The 14549-nt window shown below is 45.1% G+C and overlaps 2 protein-coding genes and 1 long non-coding RNA gene across 6 annotated transcripts; 2 read left to right on the top strand and 1 right to left on the bottom strand.

The window, feature by feature from the left end:
- The first annotated feature begins 1565 nt into the window (after window positions 1–1565).
- On the top strand, window positions 1566–2215 carry LOC115203698 (uncharacterized). 3 transcript variants are annotated; one of them, XR_003880229.1, is made up of 3 exons: window positions 1566–1932; window positions 1975–2060; window positions 2093–2215. It is a non-coding gene; the product is annotated as an uncharacterized LOC115203698 (long non-coding RNA). The 3 variants fall into 3 exon arrangements; XR_003880227.1 differs by having other exon boundaries at window positions 2114–2215; XR_003880228.1 differs by having other exon boundaries at window positions 1566–1911; window positions 2114–2215.
- Window positions 2216–3075: 860 nt separating this feature from the next.
- On the bottom strand, window positions 3076–10062 carry LOC115203685 (28S ribosomal protein S11, mitochondrial). Of its 2 annotated transcripts, none has more exons than XM_029768611.1 (6): window positions 9889–10062; window positions 7974–8078; window positions 7266–7364; window positions 5594–5723; window positions 5297–5359; window positions 3076–3540 (listed from the first exon to the last, which is right to left on the bottom strand). In XM_029768611.1, the coding sequence occupies exons 1-6, from the start codon at window positions 9972–9974 to the stop codon at window positions 3433–3435; spliced, it is 591 nt and encodes a 196-aa protein (XP_029624471.1). In that variant the 5' UTR covers window positions 9975–10062; the 3' UTR covers window positions 3076–3432. The 2 variants fall into 2 exon arrangements, with proteins under 2 accessions (XP_029624471.1, XP_029624470.1); XM_029768610.1 differs by having other exon boundaries at window positions 5297–5362.
- Window positions 10063–10343: 281 nt separating this feature from the next.
- Window positions 10344–14225, top strand: mrpl46 (mitochondrial ribosomal protein L46). The gene is made up of 4 exons (XM_029768605.1): window positions 10344–10625; window positions 11657–11861; window positions 12724–12894; window positions 13809–14225. Exons 1-4 carry the CDS (start codon window positions 10362–10364, stop codon window positions 14060–14062), a joined length of 894 nt encoding a protein of 297 aa, XP_029624465.1. The 5' UTR covers window positions 10344–10361; the 3' UTR covers window positions 14063–14225.
- The last annotated feature ends 324 nt before the right edge of the window (window positions 14226–14549 follow it).

A 14549-nucleotide genomic window follows, 5' to 3' on the forward strand; every position in this document is an offset into this window, starting at 1 on the left:
TTTTAATTTAACATCCACCTATGTGCTGCCACTCCATGAGCCCAAATTGAGCTTGTTTCTCAGTATCAGTACCTGGGAGTCTGGATTGATGACAAGTTGTCCTTCGAACGGATATAAAACATCTGACTAAGAAGATCGTTTTATTATTTTGAAATAAATCATGCCTTTAGTATTAAAAATAGGAGAAAGATTGTTCAAGCAACGCTTCTCCCTGTATTGGATTTTGGTGATATTGTTTACATGCATGCGGCAACCTGTTTTAAAACCCTTGGGACGCAGTCTACCATTCAGCAATACGTTTTATCACAGGGGACAATTTTAGTACTCATCATTGTAGTCTGTACTTAATGTGGGATGGACCTCTCTGTAAGAAGAGAGCTGCATTCTCTTTTGATTTATTCACAAAGCAATCTGACAGAAACTCCCTCTATATGTAACATCATTAAGATAAGAATCATAAGTTACCAAACCCGTTCACAGGAATGGATAACACCAGAGATCCCTTCAGTCTCCACAGATTTAGGAAAATCAGCGTTTTAGTTGTTTTGACCCTATTTTGTGGAACAATCTGCAGTATTCACTGCAGTTAGATGTGCTGGTGCCACTCAGGCAGTTAGATGTACTGGTGCCACTCAGGCAGTTAGATGTACTGGTGCCACTCAGGCAGTTAGATGGGCTGGTGCCACTCAGGCAGTTAGATGGGCTGGTGCCACTCAGGCAGTTAGATGGGCTGGTGCCACTCAGGCAGTTAGATGTGCTGGTGCCACTCAGGCAGTTAGATGTACTGGTGCCACTCAGGCAGTTAGATGTACTGGTGCCACTCAGATGTGCTGGTGCCACTCAGGCAGTCAGATGTACTGGTGCCACTCAGGCAGTTTGCATTACTGATCGAGGACCTCTATGTAGTTGGATGGGATTGCTTTTGTTAATTGTGTGCTGAATTATATTGTTTTATACACGTATGTTTTTATTGTAATGTTAACAGAGCTCTCTTGTAAAAATAGATTTTTAATCTCATTGTGACTCCCTGTTTAAATAAATACAATTTAATGAGCGAGCTAGGACGGACGTAGTCCACAACTATTTGTTCAGCGCTTTTGAAATGTGCAGAATTCAGAACATGGGCCGTTCTTAAAGTATTCTCCCTGTACACCAAGTCAGAACTGTAGGATAAATAAAGGGGGCATATAAGCAAACTATGAAAACAGGTTATAGGCTACATGTGCACCACCAAGTCAGAACAGTAGGTGAAAATAGACCAAATTATTAGGGTGAGGAACATAGGCTACTAACAGCTTACTACACAACATACACTTAGTATTACTTCCTTAGCAGCAGAATACACATCTCCCTGGCATATTACATCATTTATGCAGCAGGATACAATACATTTTAGGACTCAGTAGCAGAGATGTTCTGTTACCTGCTGTACAGTAGCTTCTTTTATACATTGTAACATGTTTGGTTTCAAAGGACTATCGTGACGAAGTAAAGATGGATGTCTGTGTGTCTAGCATGTTGTGTTGTCCAGTAATGACATGAAATACTCTACGTATTCTCACTCTAAAGATTAAATGGATGGTATAAACTATGACTACCAAAACGACCCAGTCCAGACAAAAACACGGGTAAATAACTGTTTATTTGGAAATGGAAAGTCGAGTTCAAATATCAGTCCCCATTATGCTGAGATAACTGTGGCTTGAAATGGGAGATGTAGTCTATACAGGTGGTCATGTAGTCTATATGTGATACTATACAGGTGGGCATGTAGTCTATACAGGTGGGCATGTAGTCTATACAGGTGGGCATGTAGTCTATACAGGTGGCATGTAGTCTATATGTGATGCTATTCAGGTGGTCATGTAGTCTATATGTGATACTATACAGGTGGTTATGTAGTCTATACAGGTGGTCATGTAGTCTATACAGGTGGGCATGTAGTCTATACAGGTGGGCATGTAGTCTATACAGGTGGCATGTAGTCTATATGTGATGCTATTCAGGTGGTCATGTAGTCTATATGTGATACTATACAGGTGGTTATGTAGTCTATACAGGTGGCATGTAGTCTATATGTGATGCTATTCAGGTGGTCATGTAGTCTATACAGGTGGTCATGTAGTCTATACAGGTGGGCATGTAGTCTATACAGGTGGTCATCATGGAAGTCAGCACGGTCTGTAACGTTGTACACCTCGATGGAACCAGGAAGTCGGCAACGTTGTACACCTCGATGGAACCAGGAAGTCAGCACGGTCTGTAACGTTGTACACCTCGATGGAACCAGGAAGTCAGCACGGTCTGTAACGTTGTACACCTCGATGGAACCAGGAAGTCAGCACGGTCTGTAACGTTGTACACCTCGATGGAACCAGGAAGTCGGCACGGTCTGTAACGTTGTACACCTCGATGGAACCAGGAAGTCGGCAACGTTGTACACCTCGATGGAACCAGGAAGTCAGCACGGTCTGTAACGTTGTACACCTCGATGGAACCAGGAAGTCAGCACGGTCTGTAACGTTGTACACCTCGATGGAACCAGGAAGTCAGCACGGTCTGTAACGTTGTACACCTCGATGGAACCAGGAAGTCGGCACGGTCTGTAACGTTGTACACCTCGATGGAACCAGGAAGTCGGCACGGTCTGTAACGTTGTACACCTCGATGGAACCAGGAAGTCGGCACGGTCTGTAACGTTGTACACCTCGATGGAATCAGGAAGTCGGCACGGTCTGTAATGTTGTACACCTTGATGGAACCAGGAAGTCGGCACGGTCTGTAACGTTGTACACCTTGATGGAACCAGGAAGTCAGCACCTCGATGGAACCAGGAAGTCACCACGGTCTGTAACGTTGTACACCTTCATGGAACCAGGAAGTCAGCACCTCAATGGAACCAGGAAGTCGGCACGGTCTGTAACGTTTGACGAGTTGATGAACAGAGTTTCTGTAAAACTGTCTGAATGTTTTTGGTTGTTCACCTCATGTTAGTTGTGACAAACCTGATAACCTGGTCAGATCAGTCCTTCTCCTGCTGGAAGCCTTGTATTTATAATACATGTTGTACAGGGGTTTGGGTGTATATGGATTTAATAAACATAGAAAATGATGGGAACTTTAAAACAGCGTCGTTCCAGATTCATCTGTCTGTCTCTAGATGTACATGCATTCAGGGCCAGTTTCCCAGACACAGATTAAGCCAAGTCCTGGACTGAAGATTCTACACATTGAACTTGTTTTTCAGTCCAGGGATTCATCTGTGTCCGGGAAACAGGCCCCTGAATGTTTCACCAACATTTCTACAAGTATTTTCCAAAATGCTTAAATTACCAGTAAAAAAAAAAAAAAAGAAATCTTCATACAACAACATTAAACATGTTACAAGACAGATGGCTGGACCCCTGCAGTCCATGATGGTACGGTCCTTGTTCATATTCTTCTAGCCTTGCGAGGGCGACAACCATTGTGTGGTACGGGGGTGTTGTCTGTGATGGACACAACCTCCAATCCTCCCATGGTCAGACCCTTGATGGCAGACTACAGAGAGAGAGACAGACACAGAGAGAGAAATGCATCAGAAGCAAATTAATGATAACGAGTCAAACATCAAATCAAATGTATTTATATAGCCCTTCTTACATCAGCTGATATCTCAAAGTGCTGTACAAAACCCAGCCTAAAACCCCCAAACAGCAAGCAATGCATGTGAAAGAAGCACGGTGGCTAGGAAAAACTCCCCTAGAAAGGCCAAAAACCTGGGAAGAAACCTAGAGAGGAACCAGGCTATGAGGGGTGGCCAGTCCTCTTCTGGCTGTGCCGGGTGGAGATTATAACAGAACATGGCTTAAGCCTGATGAATTTACTGTGTTAAATGAGGCCTCACCCCCTGGTTACACTAGTGACCATATCCCCGCGCATCCTGCAAAGGCGGGGGTGTTGCTAACATTTATGATAGCAAATTTAAATTTACAAAAAAAAAAAACAATGACGTTTTCGTCTTTTGAGCTTCTAGTCATGAAATCTATGCAGCTACTCAACCACATTTTATAGCTACTGTTTACAGGCCTCCTGGGCCATATGCAGTGTTCCTCACTGAGTTCCCAGAATTCCTATGTAGTCATGGCAGATCTATGGCTTTCGGAGCCTCGTCAACTCAGTGAGCCTGTAAACATCTTCTCCTCGTCTCTACAAGATTCTGACTGAACACTTTCAAAACCAGATTTGTTTTATTTAACCAGGTAAATTGACTGAGAACACATTCTCATTTAAAGCAATGACCCGGGGAATAGTCACAGGGGAGAAATGACAGCCAATTGGAAGCTGGGGATGATTAGGTGACCATGATGGTATGAGGGACAGATTGGGAATTTAGCCAGGACACCAGGGGTAAACACCCATTCTCTTACGATAAGTACCATGGGATCTTCAGTGACCTCAGAGAGGTCAGGACACCCGTTTAACATCCCATCCGAAAGATGGCAACCCAACACAGGGCAATGTCCCCAATCACTGCCCTGGGGCATTTGGGATATTCGTTTTAGACCAGAGGAAAGAGTGCCTCCTACTGGCTCTCCAACACCACTTCCAGCAGCATCTGGTCTCCCATCCAGGGACTGACCAGGACCAACCCTGCTTAGCTTCAGAAGCAAGCCAGCAGTGGGATGCAAGGTGGTAGGCTGCTGGTTAAAGCCAGCGGTGGAATGCAGGGTGGTAGGCTGCTGGTTAAAGCCAGCAGTGGGATGCAGGGTGGTAGGCTGCTGGTTAAAGCCAGCAGTGGGATGCAGGGTGGTAGGCTGCTGGTTAAAGCCAGCAGTGGGATGCAGGGTGGTAGGCTGCTGGTTAAAGCCAGCAGTGGGATGCAGGGTGGTAGGCTGCTGGTTAAAGCCAGCAGTGGGATGCAGGGTGGGATGCTGCTGGTTAAAGCCAGCAGTGGGATGCAGGATGGTAGGCTGCTGGTTAAAGCCAGCAGTGGGGTGCAGGGTGGTAGGCTGCTGGTTAAAGCCAGCAGTGGGATGCAGGGTGGTAGGCTGCTGGTTAAAGCCAGCAGTGGGGTGCAGGGTGGTAGGCTGCTGGTTAAAGCCAGCAGTGGGATGCAGGGTGGTATGCTGCTGGTTAAAGCCAGCAGTGGGATGCAGGGTGGTAGGCTGCTGGCAAACTGCTAGTATAATTTCAGAGTGAGGAGATGCATCACGCCCTGTATTATGGGAACACTTAATCTCTACCGTATAATTTTCATGAATTCTGCATTTCTTCAGTTTGTCAACTGTGATGAAGTCGTGAACGAGGTACTCACCAAGCGTCCAGGACCCAGACCTTTCACCAACACGCGGACAAACGTCACCCCGACCGCCGTGGCCTTCTGCCCAGGAGAACAACACCTTATCATTTATAATTTGTAAGTCGCTCTGGATAAGAGCGTCTGCTAAATGACTTAAATGTAAATCAGGAAACAGAAATTCTTCTTTTTCCCCCCCAGTTTGTTTTAGGCTCTACTGCCATCTAGTGGAGAACAGATGTGTTCTTGTCTGTAGCAGCCAGACTAGAACTATACGTCTACATTATCTATATTATCCATATGGTCTCATCTTACCGCTGCAGCTGAGATGCCTGCTGTCTGAGCAGCGATGGGAGTGGACTTCTTCACATTCTTGAACCCCTCTGTTCCACATGATGTTCTGACCATGAACTGGCCCTCACAGTCTGTCACCTGGACGTGTGTACTGGAGGGGGACAGGTTAAAATATATCACCTGGACATGTGGAGGGGGACAGGTTAAAATATATCACCTGGACATGTGGAGGGGGGACAGGTTAAAATATATCACCTGGACATGTGGAGGGGGACAGGTTAAAATATATCACCTGGACATGTGGAGGGGGACAGGTTAAAATATATCACCTGGACATGTGGAGGGGGACAGGTTAAAATATATCACCTGGACGTGTGGAGGGGGGGACAGGTTAAAATATATCACCTGGACGTGTGGAGGGGGACAGGTTCAAATATATCACCTGGACGTGTGTACTGGAGGGGGACAGGTTAAAATATATCACCTGGACATGTGGAGGGGGACAGGTTAAAATATATCACCTGGACATTTGGAGGGGAGGGGGACAGGTTAAAATATATCACCTGGACATGTGGAGGGGGACAGGTTAAAATATATCACCTGGACATGTGGAGGGGGGGGACAGGTTAAAATATATCACCTGGACATGTGGAGGGGGACAGGTTAAATATATCACCTGGACATGTGGAGGGGGACAGGTTAAAATATATCACCTGGACATGTGGAGGGGGGACAGGTTAAAATATATCACCTGGACATGTGGAGGGGGGGGACAGGTTAAAATATATCACCTGGACATGTGGAGGGGGGGACAGGTTAAAATATATCACCTGGACATGTGGAGGGGGGGACAGGTTAAAATATATCACCTGGACATGTGGAGGGGGACAGGTTAAAATATATCACCTGGACATGTGGAGGGGGACAGGTTAAAATATATCACCTGGACATGTGGAGGGGGGGACAGGTTAAAATATATCACCTGGACATGTGGAGGGGGGACAGGTTAAAATATATCACCTGGACATGTGGAGGGGGGGACAGGTTAAAATATATCACCTGGACATGTGGAGGGGGGGACAGGTTAAAATATATCACCTGGACATGTGGAGGGGGGGACAGGTTAAAATATATCACCTGGAAATGTGGAGGGGGGGACAGGTTAAAATATATCACCTGGACATGTGGAGGGGGGACACGTTAAAATATATCACCTGGACATGTGAGGGGGGACAGGTTAAAATATATCACCTGGACATGTGGAGGGGGGACAGGTTAAAATATATCACCTGGACATGTAGAGGGGGGACAGGTTAAAATATATTACCTGGACATGTGGAGGGAGACAGGTTAAAATATATCACCTGGACATGTGGAGGGGGGACAGGTTAAAATATATCACCTGGACATGTGGAGGGGGGACAGGTTAAAATATATCACCTGGACATGTGGAGGGGGACAGGTTAAAATATATCACCTGGACATGTGGAGGGGGACAGGTTAAAATATATCACCTGGACATGTGGAGGGGGACACGTTAAAATATATCACCTGGACATGTGGAGGGGGGACATGTTAAAATATATCACCTGGACATGTGGGGGGGGGACACGTTAAAATATATCACATGGACATGTGGAGGGGGGACAGGTTAAAATATATCAGCTATTCACATCACTGTCTGTCAGCTTACTTGTTATATGTGGCTTTGATATGTGCTATTGGCAACTCCTCGTATTTCTTCCCAGCCCATCTCAGCACACTGTCCTGGCCAGGCATCGGAGGGAGGTGACTTAGAGAGGAGGAAGAAACATGGGCAAACTGTTGGAAACGTGACAATATTGAGCAAAGACTATTGCAAACATAAAAAATAATCACATTTCAAAGTCGGGTTAATTTCCGATTCAAACAAGCATACTAAGAATAGGAGGAGGGAAGGAATATGCTGGCTTCTAGCCTTTAGTTCGGTGTGAATGTTGCCTGTAATCCAGGGCTTCTGGTTGCGGTATGTACGTACAGTCACTGTGGGGGACGTTGTCGATGCACTTATTGATGAAGCCAGTGACTGAGGTGGCAAGTCCTGCAGGCTCTAGTTTTGTCTTATCTGTCTAGCGTGCTCCGTACACCTGTGTTAATTAGTTGTCTGGCGCGCTCCGTACACCTGCGTTAATTAGCTGTCTAGCGCGCTCCGTACACCTGTGTTAATTAGCTGTCTAGCGCGCTCCGTACACCTGTGTGTCAGCGAAACTCAGGAAGTGGAGCTGAATTATAGTTTTGCTGGATGGATCTGGGTGTAGTGTAGGGACGAGGCAGAATGGCAGAGAAGTGTAGGGACGAGGCAGAATGGCTGAGAAGTGTAGGGACGAGGCAGAATGCCACAGAGTCTGAGAGCTAGTGTTACCTGAACTCTTTGGATATTTTCCCAGGTGTGGCTGAGACACTGGCCTCCTCCTGCAACCTGACAGCACTGGAGGACACTGCTCTCTGCAGGCCGCTGGTTCCACAACTACAACAGAGAATAAAACAAATCAAAAATCAACACAGCGAATGCAGAAACAGGCAGATAGAAGATTTGAAGCTGCGAGTAGCAATGTGATTATTGTTCACAAACTGGCTAGCAAGTGTTGATAAATCAAACTGTTCATTTTGAGAGAGTCCAGAAACTGTCCAGATCATAAACCTCTGCTACACACACTGAACAGGCTGAATACACTGAATACACTGAACAGGCTGAACACACTTAACACACTTAAACACCACATGTGAAGGTGTTGGTTTCATGAGCTGAAATAAAAAAGCTTATTTCTCAAATTATTTACACATATTTGTTTACGTCCCTGTTAGTGAGCATTTCTCCTTTGCCAAGATAATCCATCCACCTGACAGGTGTGGCATATCAAGACGCTGATTGAGTTGGAGGCGTGCTCGGCCACGCAGTCATGGGTGAACAGGGAGTACAGGAGGGGGCTGAGCACGCACCCATGTGGGCCCCCCCAGTGTTGAGGATCAGCGAAGTGGGTATGATGGTGTTAAATGCTGAGATATATTTCAAAGAACAGCATTCTTACATGGATATTCCTCTTGTCCAGATGGGATAGGACAGTGTGCAGTGAAATCGCCATCACAGTAGGGCAACGGCACTGCACAACCAGTCTTAAAAAAATAAATATACTCGGCCTTGTCTTAGGACGGTAAGTTGGTGGTTGGAGACATCCCTCTAGTGGTGTGGGGGCTGTGCTTTGGCAAAGTGGGTGGGGTTATATCCTGCCTGTTTGGCCCTGTCCGGGGGTATCATCGGATGGGGCCACAGTGTCTTCTGATCCCTCCTGTCTCAGCCTCCATTATTTATGCTGCAGTAGTTTATGTGTCGGGGGGCTAGGGTCAGTCTGTTACATCTGGAGTATTCTCTTGTCTTATCCGGTGTCCTGTGTGAATTTAAATATGCTCTCTCTAATTCTCTCTTTCTTTCTTTCTCTCGGAGGACCTGAGCCCTAGGACCATGCCTCAGGACTACCTGGCATGATGACTCCTTGCTGTCCCCAGTCCACCTGGCCGTGCTGCTGCTCCAGTTTCAACTGTTCTGCCTGCGGCTATGGAACCCTGACCTGTTCACCGGACGTGCTTGTTGCACCCTCGACAACTACTATGATTATTATAATTTGACCATGCTGGTCATTTACGAACATTTTAACATCTTGACCATGTTCTGTTATAATATCCACCCGGCACAGCCAGAAGAGGACTGGCCACCCCTCATAGCCTGGTTCCTCTCTAGGTTTCTTCCCAGGTTTTTGGCCTTTCTAGGGAGTTTTTCCTAGGGAGTTTTTCCTAGCCACCGTGCTTCTTTCACATGCATTGCTTGCTGTTTGGGGTTTTAGGCTGGGTTTCTGTACAGCACTTTGAGATATCAGCTGATGTACGAAGGGCTTTATAAATACATTTGATTTGATAAAAAAGGCCCACCAATGGCTGCAGCCCTGCCCAGTCATGTGAAATCCATAGATTAGGGAATAATTCATTCATTTCAATTGACTATTTTCCTTATATGAACTGTAACTCAGTAAAATCTTATAAATTGTTACATGTTGAATTTATAATTTTGTTTAGTATAGATAGATAACTAACAATGTAGCTGATCAGTTGAATGAAGTGTAGCAAGCTGGCAGTATAATTAAATCGGCAAAAGGGTTTTTGTCTAGTTTAAAGTACCAGACTACCAGTGGTCAAACTAGCATCATAAAATAACATTATCTAGCCAGCTAGTCAATTGCATTACATGGGATTTCGTATAAAAAAAAACAAAAACAGATACTTACATTGAGCCTCCTGCATTGAAGGAACCAGCAACCTGTTGGCAGGCACTCCTGCCAGAATGAGATAATATACCGTTTAATTTATACATGATTAACTAATATAATTTAGCTACTAGAAACCAGCAGGTTAGTTGGTTTTACACAACAACATGTGTGACATTGAGGAGGTTTCCGTTCACTATGACGCGTTTCCTGGAATAGTACATTATTAACCCTGTGGGGGAGAGGTACAAATTATTACAAACATATTTAGTTCTAAAATCTGATGCATAAACTTTTTTTTATTTCTACATTAAATGTATCTACAATCAATTTAAACAAATATGTTTCAATGAAGTTACATCTTAATGTTATATATATTTTTATTTAATTTCAAACTAAATTTATCTTCATTTCCTCTACCCCCTTTTTTTTCTTCTTTAGTATAATCTCTCCCTTCTTCGCAGAGGATTGTGGGTGGAAACTGGAGAATCAAAATGGCGGCGCCCTGTTCCAGGATGGTGAATCGTCCTTTATTTCGGCAATTTATGACACATGTCAGACGGACAGGGCTCAAACATACAGGAGTTCGTCTGATATCTCTCAGTTGTGTTTGTCGAGCTGCGACTCGGAGCCAAAGTAAACCGGGAAGCGTCGCGTCGCCGTGGAAGCTGTACGGGGCGGTGTGTCTCCAGAGGCTGCCGGTCATATCGCAGGAGCGGAACCCGGTCGAGGACCGATTCGCTGAGCTCATGCATCAGGTATACATGTTGTTTTTCATTCATTTGGTCAATGGCTGTAGTCACTAGTGAATAAACACACTCAGAGATGGTTTGCTGACCGTGGTCCTGAAGTGGATGTGCAGGTCTTTGCTTCAAGCTTTGCATTAACACATATTCAACTTCAAGGCTTCATTCAGTTGAATCAGTAGTGTAAGGCTAGAATGAAACCCTGCACCCTGTTGCTCTCCATTGCTCTGCTCCAGGGTTTGAAATACCGGTGAATTTAGAGTTAGAAGTTAGCTCCCCTAAATGCAACAAACTCTAGTGTGGCCCTAAATAATGCTAATTTAACCATTCTTCGCTTTGTTTAAAATGCAATGTTAAATATGATTTAGACACCAATATCACTAGACACCAATATCACTAGACAACTAGCCTACAGCTAGACACCAATATCACTAGACAACTAGCCTACAGCTAGACACCAATATCACTAGACACCAATATCACTAGACAACTAGCCTACAGCTAGACACCAATATCACTAGACACCAATATCACTAGACACCAATATCACTAGACAACTAGCCTACAGCTAGACACCAATATCACTAGACACCAATATCACTAGACAACTAGCCTACAGCTAGACACCAATATCACTAGACACCAATATCACTAGACAACTAGCCTACAGCTAGACACCAATATCACTAGACACCAATATCACTAGACAACTAGCCTGCAGCTAGACACCAATATCACTAGACACCAATACGGCTGACGATGAGAGGCTGACGTCTTGTTTGTGATATCCTAGGAAGGAGAGGCTGACGTCTCTGTGATATCCTAGGAAGGAGAGGCTGACGTCTTGTTTGTGATATCCTAGGAATGAGAGGCTGACGTCTCTGTGATATCCTAGGAAGGAGAGGCTGACGTCTTGTTTGTGATATCCTAGGAATGAGAGGCTGACGTCTCTGTGATATCCTAGGAAGGAGAGGCTGACGTCTTGTTTGTGATATCCTAGGAATGAGAGGCTGACGTCTTGTTTGTGATATCCTTAATCCCAGATGGAGCTGGAGAGGAGCTTGCTGTCGGAACATGAGCAGAGGCTCCTAGAGGAAGCGGAGCGCGTGAGACGTAAACAGGCGGACAACTACGATTCAGACGAAGAGGAGGCAGACTACGGTGGCCAGGAGACCATCACAGCTCAGGACCAGGAGGACACCTGGGAACTGAATCTCAAACACTTCCAACCTGCTCTCAGAGACAGAGGTAGGAATCAGAGAGGTTGTCCTAAATGGCACCCGAGGCGTCGTGCCACGTCGACGGTCAAGCTGAGGCGTCGTACTGCGTCGACCGGTCAAACCGTCGTTGTAGTAGCTTCCTTTCCTCTTCACCATAGCCACTGCCCAAGCCTGAAGCGGGGTTGTTTGGTCGCATACAGTCCACACTCAAGGTTTCCAAACAGCCAAACATTCAATGTGATCCAGGGATATGGTGCAACAAAAATGTTTATTCTTCTTATATCTAACAGGAAAATGATTATCCAAGCAACTTAAAGCAGAGATTACTGATATGGAAAATACATAATATGACCTGTCTGTCTGTATTTACATTTGAGTCATTTAGCAGACGCTCTTATCCAGAGCGACTTACAGTAGTGAATGCATACATTTCATTTCATGCATTTTTTTGTACTGGCCCCCCGTGGGAATCGAACCTACAACCCTGGCGCTGCAAACACCATGCTCTACCAACTGAGCCACAGGGAAGGCTGTATGTCTGTATGGTCAATAGACTATACCGCTCCCGCTTCTAGCAAGGACCCCCCCCCCCGAAGGCCCAACTTCCTGCCTTTATCCTATACCGCAGTACAATGAATGGGCAAGAGGGGGGGGGACAAAAACTAAGTTACACTAACAACAAATGAATATATCTCAATCATGTAAATATAAATCATAAAAGTACGTACCTAATATTTCATCATATACATTCCTATTTAATTATATTTACACAAATGTACATGGAGCTCTGTATGTTCTGTCTTTTTTATACAAATATGTCCGAATCGGCTCAAACAGACGTGTTATACTGCGTCGACGGTCCAAACAGACGTGTAACTCTTGTGTTTCAGATGTAGGTGTTCCAGCGCTGGGCTCAGTGGAGAGGTGTCTAGGAGACAGCCTGGTCCTGCTGGTACAGCAGACTGTCGGTAAAGGAAACATCTGGCTGCTCCCTCAGGCCCAGTGGGAGGCAGGGGAGACTCTCCGACAGACAGCGGAGAGAGGCCTCGCCAGCCTGCCAGGTTAGCTGCGTACTCCTGCTACTAGATCCCTATCTAGTGCACTACTTTATAGGCCCTGGTTAAAAGTAGTGCTCTGAATTAGAGAGGGGGGGCCAAATTTGGGGATGCAGTGTTTTCCTCCTTGTCAGACATTTCCGTCAGGTGTTCCAACACCGTCTCTAGTGCTGGACTATGGACATGTGTGGAAGATTCCAGAAATATCTCGACGGCAAATCCTTGAGCAAGAGATCTATGTGATGTTATTGATCAGGGCTATATACACTGCTCAAAAAAATAAAGGGAACACTAAAATAACACATCCTAGATCTGAATGAATGAAATAATCTGATTAAATACTTTCTTCTTTACATAGTTGAATGTGCTGACAACAAAATCACACAAAAATAATCAATGGAAATCCAATTATCAACCCATGGAGGTCTGGATTTGGATTCACACTCACAATTAAAGTGGAAAACCCACACTACAGGCTGATCCAATTTTGAAGTAATGTCCTTAAAACAAGTCAAAATGAGGCTCAGTAGTGTTTGTGGCCTCCACGTGCCTGTATGACCTCCCTACAATGCCTGGGCATGCTCCTGATGAGGTGGCGGATGGTCTCCTGAGGGATCTCCTCCCAGACCTGGACTAAAGCATCCGCCAACTCCTGGACAGTCTGTGGTGCATGTTTAAGTGTTCCCTTTATTTTTTTGAGCAGTATGTATATATATATATATATATATATATATATATATATATATATATATATATATATATATATATATATATATATATATATAATCTGTACTAGTTCTGTATCATGATAGAGCCCTTCACCTGAACACTACTGATATACCAGTAAAGACTCTTGCCATTTTAGCTTCTTCTGTGTTCTCCAACTCTATTCTAACGCCATGTTTGTTTATTCATTCCAGAGGCTGATTTCAAGGCTACGTTCCTTGGCAACACCCCCTGTGGAGTGTACAAGTACAAATTCCCCAAAGACGTCCGGACAGACGCTTGCGTCGGAGCCAAAGTCTTCTTTTTCAAAGCTTTACTGTCCGCCGGTTCGGCCAGTCGGTCAGCCGGTCAGAATAAACCTTTCCTGTGGGCGAAGAAGACTGAACTGCAGGGTTACCTGAAGCCAGCGTACCTGGAGAAGGTTAACCGCTTCATACTTGACCTGTGATGAGATCTGATGGAGAAGATGTCTTTTTTTTTTTTTTTTTTTTAGAACGTCCTCGTCGAGTCCTGGAAGTCATGTTTCTGTCACGGCAACTGTTTTCTCTGCCCGTTCACTTTGTGTATAAGAGAGCGTGATTAAAGTGTATAATTTTTGTTCCAACATATTAAACCATTCAGAGTGTTGTCTGTTGGCCTATATCCCAGAGGATAGAAAGCCAGTCTCTTTGCCTGTGTTTTGTTCTATGCAGACAGTGTATTGTCCCGTCCTCCACTAGATGGCAGTAGTGAGACAGGGGAGAGGCTGGTCAGGACAGTGTATTGTCCCGTCCTCCACTAGATGGCAGCAGTGAGACAGAGGCTGGTCAGGACAGTGTATTGTCCCGTCCTCCACTAGATGGCAGCAGTGAGACAGAGGCTGGTCAGGACAGTGTATTGTCCCGTCCTCCACTAGATGGCAGCAGTGAGACAGAGGAGAGGCTGGTCAGGATAGT

This window comes from Salmo trutta, chromosome 12 (genome assembly GCF_901001165.1).
Source record: "Salmo trutta chromosome 12, fSalTru1.1, whole genome shotgun sequence".
Taxonomy (NCBI): domain Eukaryota; kingdom Metazoa; phylum Chordata; class Actinopteri; order Salmoniformes; family Salmonidae; genus Salmo; species Salmo trutta.